Below are 24,211 nucleotides of genomic sequence, written 5' to 3'. Positions count from 1 at the left end.
ACAAAGCCTACATCAGGAGCACATGCACCAACTTCCACAGACACAAAACTAGAACCAGTCGACTGAGCTGCACACATACAGTGAACAATGACAGACTCGCAATGCAAACACCTGGTCAGCAAGTCAATTTTCACCAAATTTGGTTTTTTTCACTAAGGAACTAAGATATTGGCTACCCAGTCAAGAAAGATGATCCCACACCAGAACCAACAGCAACAGATAGCCTAGGGCCTCAACTCCCCAGTTCCTTTTCTTTCCCTCTAACGTGTATTTTACATATATCACCTTACAAGGATGCATCAGCAGCCTGGTCCTTCCTCAGTGTCTGAGCATGGCTTCGTCACTCATCTCATTATTCAAGTATATCATTCCCCCTTCCCTATACCCACCACAACTGAAGGAAAGATATTCTAGTTCACAGATTCATGTGATATTGCCTGCTTCCTTTTACCTCAAGGAAGGAAACAGAGAAACACTGAAACACTGTTTTCTTTGCTGCTGCCATCCCTGCTCCAGAGACAAACACGTTGAAGACATCCATCTCACCTGTATGCCCAGCCAACTGCACCCATGAGTAGCGTTTCTTGAAGGGGCTGATAACTGGTAAGTTAACCATGGTTTTAATTGTATGCCATGCCTTTTTCTGGAATACAAAGAAAAGAAATATTAAGTTGGGCAAAAGCTGAAATCCTGACATGCCACAAACCTACCAGATAGCTTCATGCACATTGAATTGTTCCTCACTAATTTGTAAGTGCTCAAAGTTGGAACCACAAAACAGACACTATGATCATAATTGGAAAAATACACACATAAACCCAAGAATGGACAAATACTTACATATATAATGACCTACCAGCAACAAGAAAGCTGCCTGCAAGAAGCAAACCAAAAAAAAAGTGTCATACTGCACGTCACAGGCCTGTTCTCAGCCACACCTGACCTTCTCTGTCTCTGAGTCATGCAGTATGCGGAAAGCAGATGCTGAACACACACTTGTGCACATTTAAGTTTCCATGAGACATGAAAATAAGCTGTTTGCCACTGTCAGCAATACTTCCTTTCCCAGAGAACTTCAGCATCACCTCATGATTAACGGCTTTCTCCAAGTCAGCAGGTGAGCCTTACTGTGACAGATGCATAGAAAATGCATCTCTAGTTGGGCACGGAGGTCACCCAGGTCTCTCAGCACCCACTGACAGCATGCTGTAGAATCTACTCCAGCTCAGATTTTCCTGCTCCCTCCCCTCTTTCCCAATCTTGTTACTTTTTAACAAAGCTGGGCATTCCTCTGCCCACCTTGGGCTGCGGCAGGGTGCAGCTGTCTGGATAGGGCTGCAGGCAGACAGGGAAACAGAACAGCTGCTCGCAAACAGCCGCCCAGTGCTCTGTCACAGAGGCAGAAGGGAGGGGGGGAAAAAAAAAAAAAAAAAAAAAAAAAAAAGTAGAAAGTGAAAAAGTCTCGTGCTTGGGAACTGAAACCCGGGTGGGAGAGAACCACAGCCCACTGACGTTCATGTTACACTCTGAGGGATCCCAAAGCGCTTTACAGACAAGGACAGTAGGCTCATTTCTTCTCCCTAGGGCATAATACCCTGCAGGAGAAAAAAAACCAACACAATACTTGTGCATGACAATTTAGTGCTGAGATCACTTATAGTTGGGGATTAGGCTGCATTTACAGAAGTGCTTATCAACAGTCTAACTGGGATTCACCAAAATCAATGGGAGGCGTTGATTTCACTGAAAATGCATTTAGGTCATTGCTCAACACCTGAAAAATCCACCCTCAAACCAACCGTGTCTTCTCTAGTAAGGATATTGATCTGACTATTTAGGGGCTTAGGGTACCTGATTTTTATTGTCTTCTACACTATACTTGTACCAAAGCGAAAAATACAAAAGTGAAATTGCAGGCAATGTACACAGGCAAAACGTAGCTTTCCAGATCACATTCTGACCTGGCCATCTTCCCCAAACTTGTTCGCTTATACCATGTTTCTTACAAAGGTATCCCCTAGCAATGTTGGTCACCATGTGAGGGCAAAACCCTATGGCTATCTTAGAATGTATCAAGAGGATATGTGAACTCAAGAGACGCAAGTGATCTTTCTGTTAGCTTTCTGTCAGCTTTCTGTCTTCACAAGAAAGTTTTAAGTTATGCTGCATATTAAACTGACATAATTACTATATGAGTGTATTTATTGTGAAATAAGATTGCTTCTTCCTATTTATGAGGACGATCTTTTTAGTAGGGCCAGCTGTGACAGGACAAGGGGTAATGGTTTTAAACTAAAACAGGGTAGGTTTAGACTAGATATAAGGAAGAAATTCTTTACAATGAGGTAGTGAAGCACTGGAACGGGTTGTCCAGAGAGGTGGTGGAGGCCCCATCCCTGGAAACATTCAAGGCCAGGTTGGACGGGGCTCTGAGCAACCTGATCTAGTTAGCGGTGTCCCTGCTCACTGCAGGGGGGTTGGACGAGATGACCTCTAAAGGTCCCTTCCAACCCAAAACATTCTATGATTTAAGTTATTTTGGTTTTGAATGCAGTTTAAGCTGAAATGAAGTCACTCTCGGTCTGATATAAAGTGCCCCATGCAGCAGTAATACTTTTGAAAACAGGCTGTGCCAGCAAGAGGAAACATCCAAACAAAATCCTGTGTGGTTGAAAATCATGAAGACTCAGTTGCACTTAGTGCAACTCCACAGATGTTACTACCTCTAGCTAAACTCCATTTTCATAAATACCTTCTGCAGGTTTAAATGACCCTTTCATATTTTATATATTATTTGGATTTCATATTCTTATTTGCTTTAAGTCGTCCCAAACTGCAACCTCGCAGTGCTAAAAAGCAACTTGGCTCTATCACAGAGCTAGCTGCTGTTTAGTAAGGATGAGAGAGACTCTTGCACACCACCTATAAACGCCCATAGCCTCCTTCTGGAGGAAAGTGCAACGTAACTATTGTTATTCAAGTAGCAAAGATAAATGATTTCTGTATAGTCTATTTGACACATTTAACAGACAACAGAAGCCCTTCAGTCTACTCCACTGTTTCTACTCCAGAGGGACGCAGCCCTAAGTTCTTTGAAGAACAGCTGAAAGAAAACATCATTCTGAATTAAAATGACCACTTTGAATGCAACCCCAGCCAAAGATTTAGTTTTTGAAGATTCCAGCCCAATTTTCAGGATAACACTGCTTTTTCCCCATCCCTTAATCAGAAGTCAGCATTGCTCCATAACTCTCCCATAAAGATCCTATACTCATCATAATGTGTGACTCCTAACCAACGGCATACTGCCTCCCAATGACTTGTAATACTGCTATATCCAGAAGCAATGAGAAGCTCAGGTTTTCAAGGAATGCACATCAACTGTCAATGCAACATCACACTCCAGTGGCTTTCCCGCCTCCTCCCTCCCACCCAGCCCTAAGAAGCTGCAGCTTTTATTTGTACTGTGGGTGTGAAGGAGAGGCAATGGGCCAAATCCAGCCCCAGCTCAAGTGGACTTTGGCTGCTTAGGTTACAGCTGTCTTGGATGAGTACGTTTAAGCTACTCATCCAATAAACAGACACTGACAATTTTTAGATTTTTATTTTAAATAATCTCTTCACAAACCTTTTTACCCCTCAAGACAGTGAAAGCACGAAGCTCAAGCTAGGAGGGAAAGGATTGCTTCCAGACCCATCCCACGGGGTGTGCTGCCATCAGCAGGGGTTCTGCGGTTGCAATTTTCCCCTACCGCAACTTCCAGTCTCCCAACTCACTCAACCCAGGATGCAAATTGCCAGCACGCAAACAGGGCTGCATGCTGTTGGAGCAGTGGTGTGAGTGGGAAGATGAAAACTTTGTGTGCCTGCTGTGGGAGGAATCTTTCTCGCTTCTATTTCTAAAGCAAGATCTCTTCCTCTTTGTTAGCAATGGTATTATGTGTTTTTCAAATTGCTGCTTTATGCTGCAATGACAAAGTGGACTGCTACCACTGCCCATCTGTATTTGCAGTCCATATCAGAGTCCCTGTTTCTTCTAGATTCCTGCCCAGTCTTCCTTGGTCCTTTGCTCTGCCTGGATTTCCCCAAGCCTTATTTCTTCTAGATTCCCAGCCAATGTATGCTATTCACATATATTCAGGGAAAACTCCGGTATCTCTCTATCAGGATTGCCTGAACCAGATGCCCTGAACATCACCAATGCTGTTTTATATGCTGTTGAGATCAATATACTCAAGAGTTTTCCAATGGGAAAAAGGAAACCATTCCAAAAGGGCCAAGAGGCAAACATGAGAAATACTAACATTCATAGATTCAGCATATAAGTTATGCAATGTGAACTGTAACTGACACACTGAGCAATAAAAGGTGTGGGATGGTAAAGAAGGGAAAAACTAGTTTCCTGCCAACGGGTCAGCCTGTGTGACGGGCTGTGCCACTGGAACTGTGTCCTTGGTAGCAAACGAACAGAAGTTCAGGGGAAGAGAATGGGAGAACAGATTCCCACAACACAGCTACAATGCATGCAAAGGACTGTGGCTTGGTATCTGACATTGATCTGTGTTATCTGGATTACTTTTTTGAATCACTCTTCTGAATTTGAAGCACAGCACTGAAGAGAAGCATACATCCATGCAGCAGATGTGGCAGACTTGCTCTGCGTTATCACTGGCATATGCAGACACGATTGCTGGCCAGATGGAGTATTCCCAACCTATGCAACCCTGGATACAGGTGGCTGTTGCCATCATGCCTATCCATGAAGGAACAGCAAAGATGAGCCGCAACCAAGAGCCACTGTGAGCACAGCTTTCTCCAGTCCTTTTTGCTTGATGAGAGCACAACTTCATATGTTACTACTATGCAGCAGCACAGCCATGACGACCCTGCCCAAATACACCAGTAAGACTTAGCTGAGGAAAACTCACTAAACTCACTGGCAGGCATTTCATCCATTTTAAGGGGGTTTGGCTCAGGCCTCACTGCCCCCAAGAATTAATCCACACGAACTAAGCAGCTTTCCTGAAACCCTCCCACAATTTCAGGACAAGGGCTGTAACATCTTAACAGCCAAGCTCACTGAACAGGTAGTGCGGACTCCCTGAATTGGGTGGGGTTTTTTGGTTGCTGCTGCTGCTGTTTTACAGGCAGTTGTAGAACAACTGAAATCTCTCCCTGAGCATATGCTGAATCCCTCAGGGACAGATTAGCCACGCCAACTCCTACGGGCAACAGGGGATAGGGACCAGAACCTTCCTCTGCTTTTCTGCGGAAACATAACCAAAATCTCTCCCTTATTTAAGGGTAAAATACATACACAGGAATTTGCAGAATTGAGTCCTAAGTGAAGTATTTAAAATAATTAAAACCACCAATCACATCTAAACTGGGGGGGGGGGGGATAAGAAAACCTTTTCGTCAGGGAAAAAAAAAAACCAAACAAACCTATCAGTTTTAATAATACTGCCATGTTACGTGAAACTATAGTGAGTTAAAGAACAAAAGTACATTGAAAAGTAACATAAATCAACAGGGTCCCTAAATAAGTTCATTTTTCCATCAGCAGCAGAGTGAAGGAGCAGCTTTTTGCCTGAGCTGGTAAACTTCCATGGAAATTCCGCTAGACTATAGTAAACAATGACCCTTAAATCCTTCTTCCAGGAAAATTTCAGCAGTTTCTTTATCCAAGATCCTGTTGTCTTTTTTTGTGCACTAGTACAAAGCCTACGCAAGCCTACAGAGAGATATTATGACAGCAAGAAACAAAAGGATAGTGAGAAATTTCTTTTGTAATTTTTTTTTTCCTAAAAGGCTTTAAGAAAGAGTACTTAATTGTCAGTCATCATAATCTACCGTTCTCTTAAAGTCTTTACATCATTTAGGCTAAATTCTGTCACTCCAGGACATGGGGGCTGAAATCTGATCTGTATAGCTGGTTGCCACTGCCTACTCAGTGTCTCACTAACTCCTAGAAGGAACAAGGTTCCTCCACAGGGACTTGCAAGGAGTTCAGAAAACTATAATTATCAAAAAGTTACTACATGTGTTTCAAAATAATTCTGTGCAAGCCATGTGCCCAACACACAAAAGCACTGAGCAATACCTTGCCCGACGATCTCAGCCAACGCAGTGCAAATGAGCAAGTGTGAGAGAAGGTGATGGGTGTTGGCCTCTTTCAGGACACAGCAACTGTAACAATAAAGACTGGAGAAGTAACACCTGGGAACCCACCCAACTGTTCGCTGGAACTACCTTCTGCAAGCAGGCCCTAAGCTAACACCAAGCATTACTAAACTGGGGATCAGTTATGACTTATCCATGCACAGTATTAGTCATTCTCCAGTGGCTCACCTTTCTGCTGTGAAATTTTTTTTTTCCCCCCTTCCTCTCTTCCTTCTTCCTTCCTGGGTCACACACTAGCACCCATATTACTCTGAGTGATACAACAAATCCTCATGAAGTCCATAAGATTATTCACAGAGCTGCCTAAATATCAGTGTGAGTGGGCGGTAGGGTCTAGTCCTGCAAATATCTCTCTCTCAGTGTTTGTTCCTTCTAAACTCTGTGTATGTTTTACAGTTTTATTATTGTTTCAGGTTTACTTTTTATAGTATATACATTTACTTAATGTTTTTAAAACACTGAGTTAATTTTATCTACAAAATCCTTGACTGTTTTACTTACCTTAGTGTATTAAAATTAAAATAAATCAGCTTGAAAGCTAGCTTGTTTTCTTAATTCTTTATGCCATTTTAATACATTACTTAATTCCTTTTGGAAAATGAAATTAACATACTCAGTTTTGTTCTCCATTTTCAGTATTGTTTGTCACTATTTGAGTTGGCTTTGACTTGACATATTGGACCTGCACATACAAAAACCTTAAATATAGGTCCAAAGCTACTAAGCATATTATTTTAATGAACTAAGCCTAGACCAAACAAAACTTTGCTTTCATGTCTCAGTGCAGCCACTACCTGCCATTACCATGAAAAGCTTCCATAAGAAATCATTTTGAGCAGACCACAACCAAAACAATTACTAGCCTGATGTAATTATCTTTTAATTAGATATGCTTCTCTCTTGGTGCGAATGTAATCAGTAACTACGTACTATAATTACAACCTATTAAAAAAAAAAATAAATCACAAACACTTTAACAAAGAAGCTACTGCTTTGTCAAAATCACAATATTCTACCAAGACAAGTTGTTACCAGCATAATTTCCCCCAAACCAATGAGTTTTCTGTAGGTGCACCTTCACAGCAGCCAGCTTCAAAGGTTATTAAGGATTTCATTTTTTCAAGGGACTGCAGCTCTGGGACAGCCAACCACATAGTTTCATCTCATGGAGAGGTCTGGGGATTTGAGTGATGTTACATAAAAAAAAAAATAAAAGATAGTGAGAGCTGCTGAGCAACACAGTATCTTTCCGGTTACAGTCACAGAATTTGCCTACTGAGGGATTCTGGTTTTGAGTTCTTTCAGTTTGAGGCTTAGTGTAGTTGTCTTTGCAGATCTGAAAGAGGCAGGCAGTTAACTTAGTCAGATCCAGATCCTGGAACAGCAGACATTTTTATGCCCAATATAAGCAAATTATAATTTTCCTTGTTTTTTCTTCTAACAATATATACAAAGATAAATACACACATACATGCACACTTTTAAAATATCTAAAGAAGCTAGTTAAAAATCAAATTGCATTTGATCAGAATTCTGTAATTTTTGTTTTAATTGTCCAGACTGTAGCAACTCCTACGCTTGGGATCATTTGGTATTCAAAGAAACTTAGAAGACCTAACAAGGCATCATACTACAATGGAGAAAGCGAGGCATACATGTCACTTTTCCCTTATTTGTTGGGAGAAATATAACTTAAATATCCACAAAGGCTCTGTCTAGGGAAGCAAGGTGCAAGAGTTGCCCATAGCTAAAACAAAAATACCCCAAATACCAAAAAAAAAAAAAAAGAAAAAAAGTCCCTGAATTTGTCATAAAAGGCACTTACTTCATACTTTCAGCAGCCAGCTTCTCTGCTTTTGCCCCTTATTAAAGGTTTCTGGAATCCTCAAACTAAGGAGATTCTCGCTGCCAAGTCTACTACCCACTTGGCTGAATCAGACGTGAATCATAAATTGAGACAAAGATCTCAATGGGTGGGAGGTGAAAGAGCAAGTCAACAAGAAGAATGCTCCCAAGCAAGCTCCAACAGGAGTATGTGATCACACACTCACACAAACCTTTATAACTAAGTTTCTGAGCACAATACTTGATTCAGCTCCCACAACAGGGTGAGGCTCTTAGAGCAACTGACTTAGCCCCATTATTACCACATTTCATCTTCTCTTGTCACTAGGCAGTAAACAGGTTCCTGATGCACAGAAACACTAGTCTGCACAGTAGTGATTGTTGATCACTAGACAAAAGGGCATTTAGGGCCAGAATCTAAACATTGCTCTATGATAACTTACATCAGTGGAGAGCTGAGCCCAGAGTCTGGAGATTTGAGCACCTGCTTTAAAAAGTCTGTGCCCTGGTCTGATATGCAACAGCATCATTCTTCAGACTGTCAGAGGTGCTATGCCAACCAACATCAACTAATAATTCGCCCAAATCACTGCAACTGGCTTTCTGCCAGGGCAGCTGTGTTACTTCAAATGCTGTCAGCTGTCACTCAGGGAATACAAACAGTGTAACCGTGTCCCTGATCAAGTAAATCACTGAGCAATCTCCACGTGCCAGATGGCTTGGGAGCCTTGACCATCCTTTTATCTGGTTCAGCCCCCAAGGGAACTAACACCCACTGCTTTGTCACACAGTTGATTTTCCTGTGGTGTACAAGTGCCAGATGGAGCTGTAAGACTGGTGCTCAACAGCAAGGGAGAACACACGCCCCTGAAGAAGAATGGCAGTTTGCATGCTACACGAGCAACTTCCCGATCAGCACCTCTCATCAGACTGCCAGGCAAGCTGCGACTACACCTTCATCTCTCCCTCCCTCTCTTTCACCATCCAGCCTCCAAAGCTTTGAGAAGAAACAGTGCTCAGCCTGTACTTAGCCCTTGATGCTTCCGGTTTTGCACTCAACCATGGGTGAGGGCCACAGCTGCTCAACCAGCGTTTGGCAGGTGTATCCTCTGACTGCTGGGTTTTCATTTCCTGTTTGTACCACACTCAAGATGGGCTGGGCTACAGCTTCAGAGTCATAAGAAACACTTAATGCAATAAGCAGAACAAAGCTGCAAGACAGAAGCCTCAGGTTCCTGTGTTTTCTCCTCTGTCATGCCTCACCATGCAGTGAGATGCATACATTCTTTGGCTTGCTGCTCTTTGGGGTACTTGGTAAGCTTGTTGGATATTCACTATGTCTGTACTAAAGGAAGAAGTGAAGAAAAGAGAAACAGATGGTCGGTACCAGACTGAATTACTACAAGCACAAAATCCCACATCCCATTTGGACTCCACCTGTAATTCCCAGAGCAGACCCTCTCCAAATCAGGGGCAAATGAAGTGCAAAATAGCAAAAGCATTGCTTGCCTTTCTGCAAACAGCACCAAGAGCCGCAGCCTGCTGACTAGTCTGCAGGAATCAACGTTGGCATTTTGCTTCTGATCATTATCAAGTGAAATATCTACAACCTTTATGTCATTCCCAGGCCAAAAGCCAAAATAGTCAAGAAATTAGATGGCTTTAAAGCTGCACTGTCACAAGGGTTTCCTTTACTTTTCTGAGATGTTGTAAAAGCCAATACTGTTGACTGAAAGACAGATTTTATTTTAATAAGAATCAGTATTTTCTATTCTAAGGGATGCTGAAATGTCTACCTTTGATAGCAGGCATTAAATATGGCCATTATCTCTACCTTCACAGTTGTGCTCTGCTCTGAAAGACACCAGCTCTCTAGTGGATGGAGCTCTGTCACTTGTCCCTACTGAACTCATGGAAAACTGAACCAAAGAGGTTCTGCCCCTACCAGGGTTCTGCCAGAACATCAGTCTTGCTGGAAACAGAAATGTTATTATCAAAGGAGTAAATGGAAAGTTCCTCGCTATAGGAAAGTTGTCTCACTTTCGGAGCCCAGTCATTTGAGATTTATCCAGGCTGTCCATCACACAGAACAATTTTGTGGTAAATCAAGTATCACTTTAGCAGATGGTGTGACAGAAGGAAAGAAATATTTCTTAACCTCCAAAACAACTGCAGTTTAAGTCTTCATAAACTTCCTATGCCACAGTTTGGCTATTTGAAAATTCTTTGCCCATCCTCCACCTATCCTCCACGTGCCATGGGTTACCAACTGACATCATCGGTCATAAGAAAGGGACATCTATAAAGACAACGCTCTTTAGATGAAAAAATGAGCCTAACATCCTATTAGGTAGGACACAGAATTAGCAGCTCCAAACAGGATGGATATTTGGGAATACTGAAAACTCCAAAGCATCCACATTTCTCTATACACAGACCAATAAATAGATTCAGCCTAAAACATAAGCACAATTTGTTAAGGCACAAATGTGTCACTTGTGAACTGTGTATGACCTCAAATCAAAATGTACTACAAGAAGAAGTGCCAATCCATTTAAATCAGGCGTGGTTTCTGTATAATATCAAGAGAGACTGTGTTCTGGCAACAAGCCAGGAAATAACTTCAAGAAGCTAATCTCCCCTGAGCGAACTCCAGGCGCTTGGGAAGGAAGCTGAGCATGCGCTTCATCTTATTTGCTAAGGTGGCGCAGACTGTTACCTAGACACACAGCTCTATCCTGCCTACCCAGCAGTTCAGGGCTAGGCTCACCACCAGTTTAACACCCCAGTGATTCAGCAGCCACAGGGAATCTCCAGTCTGAACAGATAGAGCAAAATTAATGAAATTTTAATGCTTATCCTTTATTACACTTCCTCATTTGCCATAAACCACTACCATCAGACAGAAACTGCAAAACTGTCTTCTATTAACTGGTCAAAGACTCTTCCTACCCCTAGCAGCTTGGGTTACTGAACACATCTTGAAAATTTACCATGTTTTCAATGTACCCTCATGTAAGGCCCCCAGAAGCCATATCCCATACAACATTGAGATTCTGCCTGAAAAGAATGTAACACTAACAGTGGAAGACTATTGTGCTGTAATTATTTTTTTCCTGTAGGAAAGGATAGAAAGCGCAAGGACAAAGTTAAGGCTGCTCTTACTGGTTATCTGTGATTGTGCTCCATTTTAGTCACTATTCCACAAAAGTTTTGACAAAATGGAGGAAAGTTCAGGGACAGACAACAAACACCGTATCGCTGAGCCTGAAAGAATTGTGTTTGTTTAGCCTGAGAGCACCAAGCATGGCAACTGTCTTTTAGCACACAAGTTTTCATAACTATAAGACCAGTCAATTGTTCTCTATGTCCACCAGGAAAGACAAGAATGAACCGCTTTAATGTGCAACCAAACCAAAATATTCAGGTTAGATATCAGAAAAGGGCTTTCCAGGGGTATCAGGTGAGTTTTCAAAGAGGCTTGACAAATGCCTGTAAAATCGTGGTCTAGCTCAGTCACAGGGGACACCTGCCACCAAGATAGAACTGGTTTGATCCCTGTATCAATGAGTTGCAATGCTTTTACAGGACTTGTAGTCACAGGCACCAAGATGGTTCATCATCAATGGTCAAAAGATACTTATGTCCTACAACACAGCAAGGAAAGTTACATAATCCCTTTCTGTGCTTTATTTCCAATATCCAAAAAGTATTAAAACATTAATATAAAAAAATTAAGTCACTCACACCAACACTTGTCCACGAATCAGGATTTCCGAAATTGTTGTACACATACATATAAAGAGGTTACTGACAGGTATTTATTTTTAAAATACACTTACATATAACTTTTTTCTTTCCTACCATGACAATTCAGCTTCTAACATCCTAAAATGTCAGACACTCATTTGCAAAAGATCTGAACAAACTCCACTGCCTCAGTATGGGATCTAAGTCCAGACACGTGCCCTTTCTCTGCTCCAGTTCCCACAACTGCAGACTGTAATAGCTCCACTTCAGAACACTACTGAACAATTTAAGTAATTAAAGCTTGTAAACTAAATTAGAGGCACTCAAATAAGGCATTCAAGTACTCAAATAAGCAGCAATATAGTGTTAAGTGAAAAGCATTATTAGAGTCTAAAAATATGTCATGTAAAAAACAGATCAGACATCCACTGGTAACAGTTTGCCATCTGCTCTTCTTATCTATCACAAGACAAAGTCCAGTACTCCATCTCCCCTCTCCTCCTTTATCTCCTCCAAACTCACACCTCCATTTTCCTCTAAAGAAGCATAAGCAGTTACTGCTTCACCTATCACGTACACCACTGTTCAAATAGGGCCCACCCTTTGCAATGGAATGCAAGTGTCAACATGCGATAGGCACTGTTATTTAGTGGGGCGTGGTATTTACCTAGGGGAAAGCCACATCCTTCAGCAACCACTTTAATAACTCTCAGTTTTAACATAGTAACTGTGAGATTATTCCAAACCACTGTGTTGAAAGGATTTTTTTTTAAAGAAAACAAAGACAACCAAACAAACACACACCACACTCCTATCTGGGTTAGCATCAGAACAGAACAAGCGAGGCCAGTGTCCCAGAGAGGATAGAATCCATAAATGGAAAGCGGCAATGATGGAAAAACCCAGAATTAAATGGAAACAGGGACCCTTCAACTTCCCCCATAGGAGTGAGAGGGCCTTCTGGGTCACAAGGCAGTTGTTTGGTTTTGGAGCAAACCTAAGATTAGAGAAACTCTTCCTGCCCCAAGTCAGCGCTAGGAGCTATTTAAGAAATCCAGAGAAAAGATTACTTCTCCCTTGAGCAAAACTCCAGGATCAAGAGAATTTCTGTTAACAGAATGCAAAAGGCGAGTTGAATTCCTCCTCCGTATCAGAAGCAGGTAGTCCCAGCAGACAAGGGATTATTTAAGATTTTAATTTCCATAATGTAGCCTTAAGAAAGAGAGTAAAATTCAGACCTTACATAAGCAGGAGTGACTCAACGAAAGACTGAAACTGAACCAAGGCATCTGCCTGCCTAAAGAGTTGTGGGCATTTGAACAACAGTGGATGTGTTGTACAGAGTATGTTTCCTTTGCCCTGAAGGTAAACAAATGTGTTTACAATCAAGATCCTGGAGATCCCACCTTTTCAGAAGCACAAACATAAATTGACAATTATTAAGACACAAACCTTCCTAAAAATCAAATGCATTAAAGAGGGTGTAGGTTACGCATAGACCATTTATCTACCAGAACTTTTACCTCATAGTAAGAGAGACCAAAAAACCTCATGAAACTTAAAAAGAATTTCATACTGTTGGTTCCTAGCAACAGAACTGCAAGCCACACTCCCGTATCGTGCAAAACCACCTACACCAGCCTCCTGAAATATAGAGCAAGCAGCAGCTTCTATGCCAGATTGGACATAAGTAGCAGAACCTAAGAGTGACCAACATCAATACATCAGGGCTCAGCAGACAAAGAAAAGGCAGTCAGTCACATATTCTCTTCGGTCTTGCTATAAACTTTGGGAAAACAAGCCATGAAACTGTTACAGGGGCCTGACTAGTGCCCAAATCCATGCAGATCATTAAGCCAGAGAGAACTCCAGAGACTCACTTCTTCCTAACATATTTAAAATATGGCTTCATTATTTTTTTCTACCAAATGCCTTTGGTAGCCATAGTGGCGTCATGAGCAAGTGACAGGCAAAAAGCACCTGGAAGTCGGGAATCACTAAAATCCTCTCATAGGATTTTCAACAGAATGGCAGGATCTGTCCTGAAATGGGATTTAATTGCTTACTCCTGGGTTAGTACAAAGAAGGCAAAGAAGTTCCTTATCTAAATTCCACAGAGCAAGACAATACAAACTGTCTCCAATTACCAGCCCCAAATTCTGACACTCAGCATTTTGCACTATGAAAAGTGAAAGCTGGAGCGTAGGAAGGTTTCCCAGTTTCTTCAGATTACATTCTCCTCTGAACAAAGCTGACCCTTTGTGGAATTGGCACCACTGTTCTTACAGAACACGCATGGGTGGGAAGGGCTGAGGAAGGAGCCCACAGCAAGCAGAGCTTATCGTGATTAGAACATTCAGGTCAAGTGCACTTAGCCAACAACCCACTCAAACCCCGCAAAAGATAACAAACAGCCAGTCTGCATGCACGAACACTGTTCACACAGATTTTTATCCTTTCTATCACTGCATCGCATAAGCATACAGTGATGTAGAAAAATACAGAGGCCACCCTTTAAGACTTGCTCTAGCTCTGCCTCTTTCAGAAGATCAGGGTCTCAAACCCCAGATTTTCTGAGCCACTAAAACACCAACACACAAAAAAACCTTTCTGCTTCTGAGTGTCTCATTCTCCTGAGAACTGCTCTAAGTTACTCACCTCAAAGCAGCATAGAAACTGTTTGCTTCAGACTGAACAATTCCAACAAAACTTCAACTGTTTCCAAGGCTAGAAAAAAAAAAAAATCTCGATCCCATTACAAAATTTCTGATGAATCCTCTGAAAAGCTTTTTAACCTTAAATTTTTTAGAAAGGAGATGAAATTTGGCAAGAAGAGAGCTTTCACAGCAGGAGCAGGCCACAGGAAGAGAAGTCAACCTGACCAAGTTTGGCAAATTGCAGGAACCTCAGGCTCATTTGCAGTAGACACTCATTAGTCTTCAGAAGTTACCTTCTGTGGAGATTGCTGGGCACAGCACACACAAGGGATTGATGGATCTCAGCTGTGAAGGGTACAGTCAGCCATTCCACTGTTCAGATGCAGGTGAGCCTAAAGAGGCTCAGGTGTGCATGAGGCAGCTGTGACCTAGGTTTGCTGGATACAAGAGGGCCATCTCCCATAGGGCCTGAAGAGCCTCTCCAAGTACAGGTTGTCTTTGAGTGCCCTCTTTTAGCACGGGCATGTTAAATGGGCCAGCCAGCTTGAGCTCGCTCTGCAGCATGCGCTTTGGAAAGGAAGGGAGGATAAAACACTGTTGTCACATGTTGGCGCCTTCCACTCCTGGAACATGTTCAGATGGAGAATTATGTTTGCACTAGAACTTTAGTAACGTGTTAAGTGTGAAATTGAGCACTCAAAAGTTAGAAACTTTCAGAATTGCAGTTTTCTGTGTGATCTTAAGTTACCTTCTTCATGTCAACACTCTTTTCTGCAGAGCTTATGATATAGGCTTTAATTATATAATAACATATTGTAGTTCCTATTCATTCAGTGTAAACAAACAATTTCTGACTCTATAAAAAGCAGCTTTTTTATTTTGTCCTCATTGGCTTTACCATTTTTACTTCACTTACTGGAAATCTACTGTAAACATAGTTACTGAGTTTTGTGTGGTAGTTTTAATGCAGCCATCACTGAAGTAGTAGAGTGCTTTCCAAGTTTTAATGAGTTTGTTTTCACAATCTCTGTTATGCAATTTTTTTAATTCATATCTTATAGGGAAAATACCAAAGGAAAGATAGGTTAATATGAAAAGTACCCACTAATTTTGAAAGATCAAACTGAGGTGTCAATTTTTGCTTTTCCTAATACCCAGTTATACAATACTGTAGAACAGCTCCCATTAACTTCAGTAGTACGTACAAATGTTCAGCATTTCTGCCAGTTAGACCCATGCTCTCAAATCGGTCAGTAGGAGAATGAGAAAAATACAATCAGCAGTCATGGTGAAAGTCTGCATAAATAGCTTGCCTAGTCTCTCTCAGGGACACTGTGAAAGGCAAGCAGTTCTCCAGATCAGCATTGAGCAGCATAAAAATCTGGAAGTCAGTCTTTCTCTTCCTGTGATCTGTTTGATTTGTTGCCTACCTATCTGTGAAGAAACAGAGGTCCTGCAACACATAGCATCAGTCACTATGTAAATGTAACTTGTTGTTTGAGTTTATCTGAAATATAAAACAGCTGCTTATTAGTTGTTCTACATTAAAGACTGTAGAATATTAATATGCCCACACTGCAGTCACTTTAGTTCTTTTTATATTTTCAATGCTTGACTGAATGATGATTTCTTAACATAATTGTCTCATGTTCTCCTGATGTGATTTTTTTTGAGAATGTATTTTCTTTGTGTTTTAAAGCAATAGCCTGCTTGCCCATTAAGTTTTGATCTTTTGTTTAGTCTTTCCCCTCACATTTCCAGTGGCATTCCCAACCCATCCCAGTCATTCCCCTCCTGTTTGCCTGTATGTACCCTGTACCTATCACAACCCTCTTACCTCCCTCATTTCCAAAGTTTTGCTCTTGACTAGCCTGCATCAGAATCGTGCAGCTTCCTGTTGCAGTGTGTCTGCCCATAAGACTGGATCATTTTATGTCAGGATGTGGTAGAGACCAGGGGACAGAATCGGTTACACTGACAGTGAACGATGATTTTCTACCATCACTGGAAAACAAAGGCATTCCCTTTCTATGCGGTGTTCAATGTAATTTACCAAGAGATATTACCCTTATCATGTGAAAGTTGTATCAAGACTACAGCAGTTTGCATGCTCCTCTGATACATCACAAGTGAACCATGCCATTGCCACTAGCTTTCTTACTCACACAGTTCTGCGACATCCCGGCTTCCTGTTAAACAGGTAATCGTTTGGTGGACCGATGAATCATACACATTTCAGTGCCAATTACACGCAGACATAACATATTCTTTATTACCTGTAACCACACCTCTGTTACCAACGTGGCTCAAGTATGGATGAGGTCAGAAGGCTGATGAAGAACAGCAGATTGAAGTTGAATGTGAGTAAAATAAAGGTGGTATCGATGGGCTGGGGTAAACAGTTTAAAGAGTTTGCATTCACTGTGCCACCTTACTTGGCTATTTCAGCCTGTAGATAAGGACTGTTTCTGGATTCTGGGTTAATGCCAAGCTCCCACAAAGCAGCATCTGTGTCACGCTTGCTCTAGTCACCAACTGGCTTGGAGATTCTGTCCCAAGCTCTAAATCTGGATCGTGCCAGATCTATGATATTGCTTCAAATGAGCTGCCAGTTGGTCTTTGGCTAACTTCTTCCTGAGCTTGCCAAGGAATAGAAGGTTTGGTAACAGGCATAGTAGCCATGCCTCATGGGTTCAGGGTAGGTTTCTAAAGCATCAGTCTCACTCTTCCATGTTTTGGAATGGAAACGAAGATTTCATCCCTTGTGGGAAGCTTGGCGTTTATTGACACAAAAACCCACCCAAGTGCTGCTGGCTATGTGTTATCCCAGAAAGCATTCTCCATTACTGACAGGAACGGATCAGTTAGGCACTGGAAACAATATCATAGAATCATACAACCATAAAATCATAGAATGTACCAATGTGTTTGCTGGTCTGACACTGGATGAACAGGTAGCCTCTTCCCCCTTCCCTATGCTTTCCCTCAGAATGAGCTGATGGAGACTAACAACCGCTTCCCCCCCCTACCCCCTGCTTTTTTTTTTTAATTAGATTTTTTCCCCAGGTATGCTATGCTATGGATAGACAACATCATCTTGTCCAACTTGTGAGCTTTTTAGAGGAAGCTGTGTTGGTAGAGAAAGTTGAGAAGAGCACTTAAAAATGCAATCTAAACCTACGCTATGCAAGATCCAAATTAACATGGACTGACAAGCCAATTCTTTCTGCCTCAGCCCCCTTTCTCTGCAAAAACTATACTGACAGAGAAGGTGGAAGAGAAATAGACAGTGACTCTACTAGTGCTGTACATAAGACAAGATCACTTTTTCCTTCCAACATGTGCAAAGATAATATTACCTTTTCTGCCATCACATTTTATAGATAATCACTACAAAATGCTGTCTGATGATCCTTAGTTCTTCTCTCTGTCACTGCTAAACCAAACCGCTATCTACCACATAAATATAATGTGCATTCTCAGTTTCCAGAAATACTAGCTGTATTAAACTGCATCACATTGTAAGCATTTAATCAAACTGATTCACTTTAACACATTCCATTTATAATAAACCTTAGCTATGAGTTGAGAAGTTATTTTTGCCTACACTCAATTAAAGAAACGTTCACCCTCATCAAACCAGTCTAATAGGGTAAGAATGTCAGAACCTAAAAATATACATAGACACGCAAAATTTCCAAACCATTGCTCCAGCCACTACCCTTATTCCTTTTCAGACTGGCACAGGTTTTCACAAATAAATCTTCAACTCTGCTGAGTTGATGATAGCCCAAGAAAAATCTGCTTAGGTGTGCCCTCTCTAAACCTGAATGCATCACCCAATGATGACAAGTCACTGATACTTTCCTTCCCTCTTTCCAGATATAATAAGCATTATAAGGAGGTTTGAACTGTTGAAGTGCACATACAGAGAAACTTCTGTAACATACCTAATCCAAGGGGTCCATAAGAAAAAAAAACTATAATAGAGCTCTTCCAATTTTAAACTGTACACCCAAGCAACTTGTCCTTTAGCATATGAAAAGTGAAAACTATGAGAGGGAAATTGAATCAAACGAGAAGAATCTTGTAACCCATAAGTCACCATTTCAGATATATCCAGGATCAGAAAACTCTTAACTGATAAGATATTTAATTGCCTCTCTCTCAACTGATTTGGTAAGAGCTAACTCATTTCCTATCAGACAAGAATCTACATTACTAATCAACAGTCACAACTACAACTAATATTGCTGTTCTGATATACTCCACCATTTCAGTGTACAGTGGAGAAGAAACCATCCTCAAACTGAAAGAAGAGTCCCAATTCAGAGTTTTGACCCAGAAACTGTGCAACATGGAAACATGGAATGCATTCTACTGTTGTTCACCTCGTATTTGTTCAGTATTCAACAGAAAGATGTCAGGACTGTCATTAGAAATCAGCAGGGGTTTTTTTAGAACCATTAAGTGTATTTCATTAAAAGTAGTTCTTCCATGAGCAGCAAACTAATGGAGCCTGGTTATCTACTGTCCTGCACCCTTATCAGAGTAACTACAGCTTGTCAAGTGTCCTCTATAAGCTTGTGCCAAAAAAACCCCAATCCCTCTCACATTTCCACATCTCCCCACAATTTCCTCACCTTCTTCCCCTGTCCCTCAACTAGTGCCTTCCTCATTTCCTAACCTCGCCAGTCCATAGCACTGTATTCTCCCTCCCATACTTTCTCCTAATTACCCTCAGGACAAGCAGTACTACCTGCTGCGGCTGGCACAAGCACATAAGCACTGATCAGCTAGCCAGTATGCCTATGCCAACACACTAGTTAACAGGCAAAACACAAGACAACCATTGAACTCATCCAGCACCTCTCCTCCTGAGAAGAAAAGGCATGCATTTATTTTGTTTTCCTCTCCTCCACCCAGAGGCTGATCTCTGTGGAACTTTAAAGAGCTCCTGAAGAAACTTTGAGATGCCAAATTTGGCTGAAATCTACTAAAGTTGTTAAAATGGAATTGATAAGAGTGATTACACAAGCTTTCTTTCCTTTGGAAAGTAGGCTAAAAACCCATTAACAGTCTTACTTATGTCATCCCTTCATTCCCATTCTTCATTTAAAAATAACAATTCTATTCTACTGCATTAGCTTATGTAACCCACCCCTGAGCTGAAGTAGTTGAAACTTTCGGTCTGGATTTATTAAGTGTGTGTGCCTCTATAGGTTTGTCCATTTTAAGGGGCTTGGTATTATGAAAAATAATGGTGAGAAGACAGTGAAACCAAATAAGCTTCACTAATGGCTATCCCCCAAAGTTTCTGGACTGGTATCATTGCAAGCAAGAACTGAACTGCTTTTTCACTAGCAAGCTGTCAGCTGTTCTCATGGTTACAGATCTAGGAATTTGGAATGACAGGTCACAGTTATGAGAACAAGTAGATTTATTTGGCATGTTTCTATCTAGTAAATAACATTCTCCTTTAAAGAGGACAAGAGGCTGCTGTACATTATCATGGTGTTCATTCTCTGTGAAAACCACTTTTTAAAGTCTCTGTCCCAACAAAGAAGGTGCTAACCAGACTTACGTATTTCTTAAAATTGCTCACTCACAGAATGAAGACAAAAATATATCACTCTTGCACTCTCTCCATTACTATAAATGGACCACTGGTGCTTTCACTGCAAGATTCAACTGTGTATATACACTTCCCAGATGGCATGAAGCAAGGGTAGAAAAGCACACTTCCCATTTAAATGCAAGGGAAGGCAGGGATGTTAACTGTTGTCATAGGGTAAAATCTATTCTGTCAATTGGCTATTTAAAAAATAACCAATAATTTTTTACTAAGTTAACTGCCAAGATTTGTGAAGCTCCAGCTTTGGTGTTATGCAAATTACATTAACACAGCTATGCGCAATTGGTTTTCACAGAACCACAAGTTCAGCTAACAGGACAGCTGCAGAACAGCCTTCTCTCACGCTTACGACTCTTGATTGCTGGAGGGATCTTCCTCCAGGAAAGCCAGAGCAGTCCAGTTTCCAAAGCCTCTGTTAATTACTGCAAAATGAAATGTGGAACTTGTGCTGAGGAACTGAACACTTACCCGCTCAGCTTCTCTGAAAGGTGGGCCCGTCTAGATGCAAACAGCATTTTGTCCCTGCTGAGCCAGGCTGGAACTGTACTGTAATCATCGGTCCCAAGGTATTCACTCCCCTCAACAGAGGCCCTAAGGCTCCATGAAAATGCCCATATACTGTGCTCAGAAAGAAACAAAAATTTAATGTTGTCATGATGTGCCAATTCATCCAACCCAGAATGCTCTGTGAAACGCGTAACTGAATCACTCATCCTCTTGGAGAACTCTCTGTTTTCCTAGAGAGCTGCCAGGGAGAACCATCCTCCAAGAGGGACAGCACTCCTGGGCTTACCATTCCAGGATTTAAGGCTTCAGAACTCCAGGGCAGCAAGCCCTGCACGCAGAGGAAGAGCTCCAGAGTTTCCCCGTCTCTCACACAGGCCTGCACAGGTAGCTTGAGAGCCCACAATATTTCAAAGACCCAACTGAGTCTTGATTTCCAAGTCAACAGTAGAGGCCTCCAGCCGAGAGGCCTGAGAGGGCCTTCTTCAGCTTAGGTCTAAAGTTCCTGGGTCTGCAGATGGAAGCCTTGAAGCCCTGATAACAGGAACATTATCAGAACTTCTACTCATGCAGTTGAAGACCTGGGCAAGTTTCCAAGGTCCCTGCTAGGCACTGGGGAGTCTGGTAGGCTTGACAGTCCAGCTGTCCTCTGAGCTCTGGTCTGAACTTAGTCATAAGGTGCCAGGCTCCAAATTAATTTCTAACATTTCTGAAGAAAAGTCTAAGGAAATTCCAATACCAGGGAATGTCACAATTTCCCATGAACTAGGGAACACCAAGTTTGGCCTACCTCTGATTTCAGTTTCCTTCACAAAAGTCTCTATCCTTTGTGTTCCACTCTGAGAACGAGCCTTCATCTATTAAAATGCATGTACTAAAAACAATAAATATGAACAAAACGTGCCGATTTGCCTTTAAATAGAATGTTCAAAATATAAAACCATTCCTTCAGTTATCCTCAAATTTCTAGCTATTTTCACACGTATGTGCCTGCCTTGAACCCAAAACCTTTCATTCTAAAACACGCTTATTCATACTGCGCAGAAAGGACATACCTTGTAATGTTGAGCCCATAGAGGTTCAAAGCAGAGACTTCTACTTTGGCACGCTATGTACTCACTGCTTCACTAAAGAAACAGCATTTGTAAAGACCGGACGGCTGAGTGTAGGGATCACTAGTATCACGGCATTGTCCAGTACCGAAAGACATCAAACACAAGAACAAGCCTGTCCTGGTCACCTCCAGGTATCAACAAGCACACAGTGCAGCCACCCGAGATGAAGGGCAGTGTGCCCGACCACAGGTCAAAAAGCAGATTCCCAGGATTCGAGCTCTCAGTGGGTAATGCAGCAGGGAAAGGAGGGATGAACTACATGAGCACGCATTAAACAGATGAAAGATTTGGCCCATTTAATGTATTAGACAGTGTCGTAAAGTTAGTGATACTCAGTTCTGCTGTTTTAGAGGTATCAGTCCCAGGTCTGGTTTGCCAACTTGCCACCAAAGTGATAACAAGATAAAGAACATCAGTCAGAACACAGGCTCTTGGTGGGCAGTTTGCCCCATCTTTCGCTATACTGCAGGTTTTTTTCCCTATACTGCAGGTAAGGAAAAGTAAGTCGGCCATTAAAAATGTAAAGTATTTTAGCAGTTGAGCGAATACTTACTTTACCAACAAGATATTAAAAAATTCTGCAGCCACACTAAACTTGGGAAACCTGCAAAAACTTTTTCCAAAAACTGAATTCTCATAATACTACTGAAGTTCTCAATTGCCCTACACACCTAAATGAATAGGACATTCTCTCAGAGTTTAAAGTACTCATAATACAGCTGTTTTTAGATTATCTATACATCATTGTTAAAGACCTTTAATTTAAAATTTTCTTCTATTGTCATTAAAATATGGCTAAAAGCTTTTCCAATTCTGCAGTGCCTAGAAACTTCATATAATTTAAAAGTAATACCACTCACATCCACTTATGCTGTATGTTTTAGATACATGCATGCATCTAAAGCATACAGTTTTAATGAATGATTTAAAACTCAATACTGCATACAATACCAGTGACTTCAGAGATGCAGAAGCAAAACCTTAAAGGCAGCATGGCTTCTTGCCTTAAGAACAGTTTTTGCTTCAGACTGTATTCAGACAAGTTAATCAGATGTCATGACGCCATCTCAGAGTTCTCTGCATTGTTAAAGTGTTACCTCTAAATTCTTGTTCCCTATTAACCACGGATACAGCCTGTGTACTGCAGTAGCAAGGATGTTGAGTCAAATGATCCAAAAGCCCTTTTCCACCTTTCATTTCTATTCTTCTGCTACTTTCAGAAAATACCCACAGCATAGCATGTATTTTAGAAAAGAAAGCCAAATAGCAATACAGTAGTAATTGTCTCCCCCACACACCAGACTCTTTCTCGGGATCAAAAGTACAAATTAGGTAGTATTATTATCAGTTTCTAGATATGCCATGACAAAGTACAAAACTTTTTTTTTTTTTAAAACCGTGCCACAAGTTGATGCAAACAAAACCAGTGTTGCACACAGCATTTTAGCTCTTGTACTACGCCTCCTCTAAAGTAGTAAACCCACAATTACCATGAGAAAAGTCCAGCTGGAGGTATCACCTACAAGTTGCATTACTTCTTGCTTATACATTTTTTCAAAACATATGTTCTGCTTGAAAACAATTCAGTGCCAATGAGCTGGCAGCAGAACAATTTCAGTTGTGGTCTCAATAAAGGTAGGAGGGGGAATTCACTAAAGCAACACATTTCAGTTACAAAACCCCAAGAAGCATATCAAAAGGAGCCAGGCAAATAAATATTAAAAGATCATGAAAAAGCAACTAAGTATATGCCTTTAAAAGTGCACTTCATGGATGAAAGCTGCCAAATTACAGAGGGGATTTGCCGAGAAGAATGGTGTTACTGCCAGAATGGACAAAAGCATGCATTCTACCCATTCCAAGCTCCTCCCCATCTCCTGTCATGCTCACAGCAAGAAGCAGCTCAAAAATTGACAACCACAGACTCCAGGACTGGAAGAGACAAAAAATACCTGCTGGTAAATGCCTGGAAAAATTTTATTTTGAAGATCTGATAAAGGAGACTGGAAAAAAAAAAAACAAAACCAAAAACAAAACACAAAAAAACAACCCACTTAGGATCAGAAAACATCGCCCATATTCTTGGGACATCAAGCACAATTTCACAGCAGAAAGGAAACAGCGCACACCTGGCCGGGTTTTAGACGAGCCAACGTGCAAGCAGCGTTTTTCAAACAGGCGCAGCAACCGCGCTGCTGCTGGCCCCAAGACAGGAGTTTCCCGGAGTTTGCCCGGAGTTGGGTCACACTGGTTGCTGTCCTCGCCGTGCTCCAGGTGCACGATGCCCTGGCTCCTGCCCTCCGTGTCGCTCAGCACGTCGTCCTCCGAGTCCTCCAGGAGGGACGAGGAGCCCGTGGAGGAGAGGGAGGAGGTGGAAAGCCTGCGGGACTGCAGGTGCAGCGAGCTGTCCGTCCTCAGCCAGCCGCCCTCGGGGTGCGGCGGGGGCGCCTGGGGGCTGCCCTGCGCCTCCTCGCTCTCCTCGGTGGTGACGGTGAGCCGCGGGATGACGGGCGGCAGCACCC

At 41.7% G+C, this 24,211-nt stretch overlaps 1 protein-coding gene across 1 annotated transcript in view; it reads right to left on the bottom strand.

Annotated features, from left to right (window-relative positions):
- The window catches only part of ITPKA (inositol-trisphosphate 3-kinase A), a gene marked incomplete at its 5' end in the record, with an annotated part of 37,080 nt that extends 12,871 nt beyond the window's left edge, over positions 1-24,209 (bottom strand). Inside the window, 2 exons of the mRNA XM_035895745.1 lie at positions 547-643; positions 23,937-24,209. Of these exons, the coding sequence (XP_035751638.1) occupies positions 547-643; positions 23,937-24,209 (370 nt within the window). The remainder of the gene's footprint in view (positions 1-546; positions 644-23,936) is intronic.
- Positions 24,210-24,211: the final 2 nt, after the last annotated feature.

Source organism: Egretta garzetta, unplaced genomic scaffold (genome assembly GCF_000687185.1).
Source record: "Egretta garzetta isolate BGI_Z169 unplaced genomic scaffold, ASM68718v1 scaffold526, whole genome shotgun sequence".
Classification (NCBI taxonomy): domain Eukaryota; kingdom Metazoa; phylum Chordata; class Aves; order Pelecaniformes; family Ardeidae; genus Egretta; species Egretta garzetta.
Note: the sequence above shows the minus strand (reverse complement) of the source record. Positions and strands in the feature narration are given on the sequence as shown.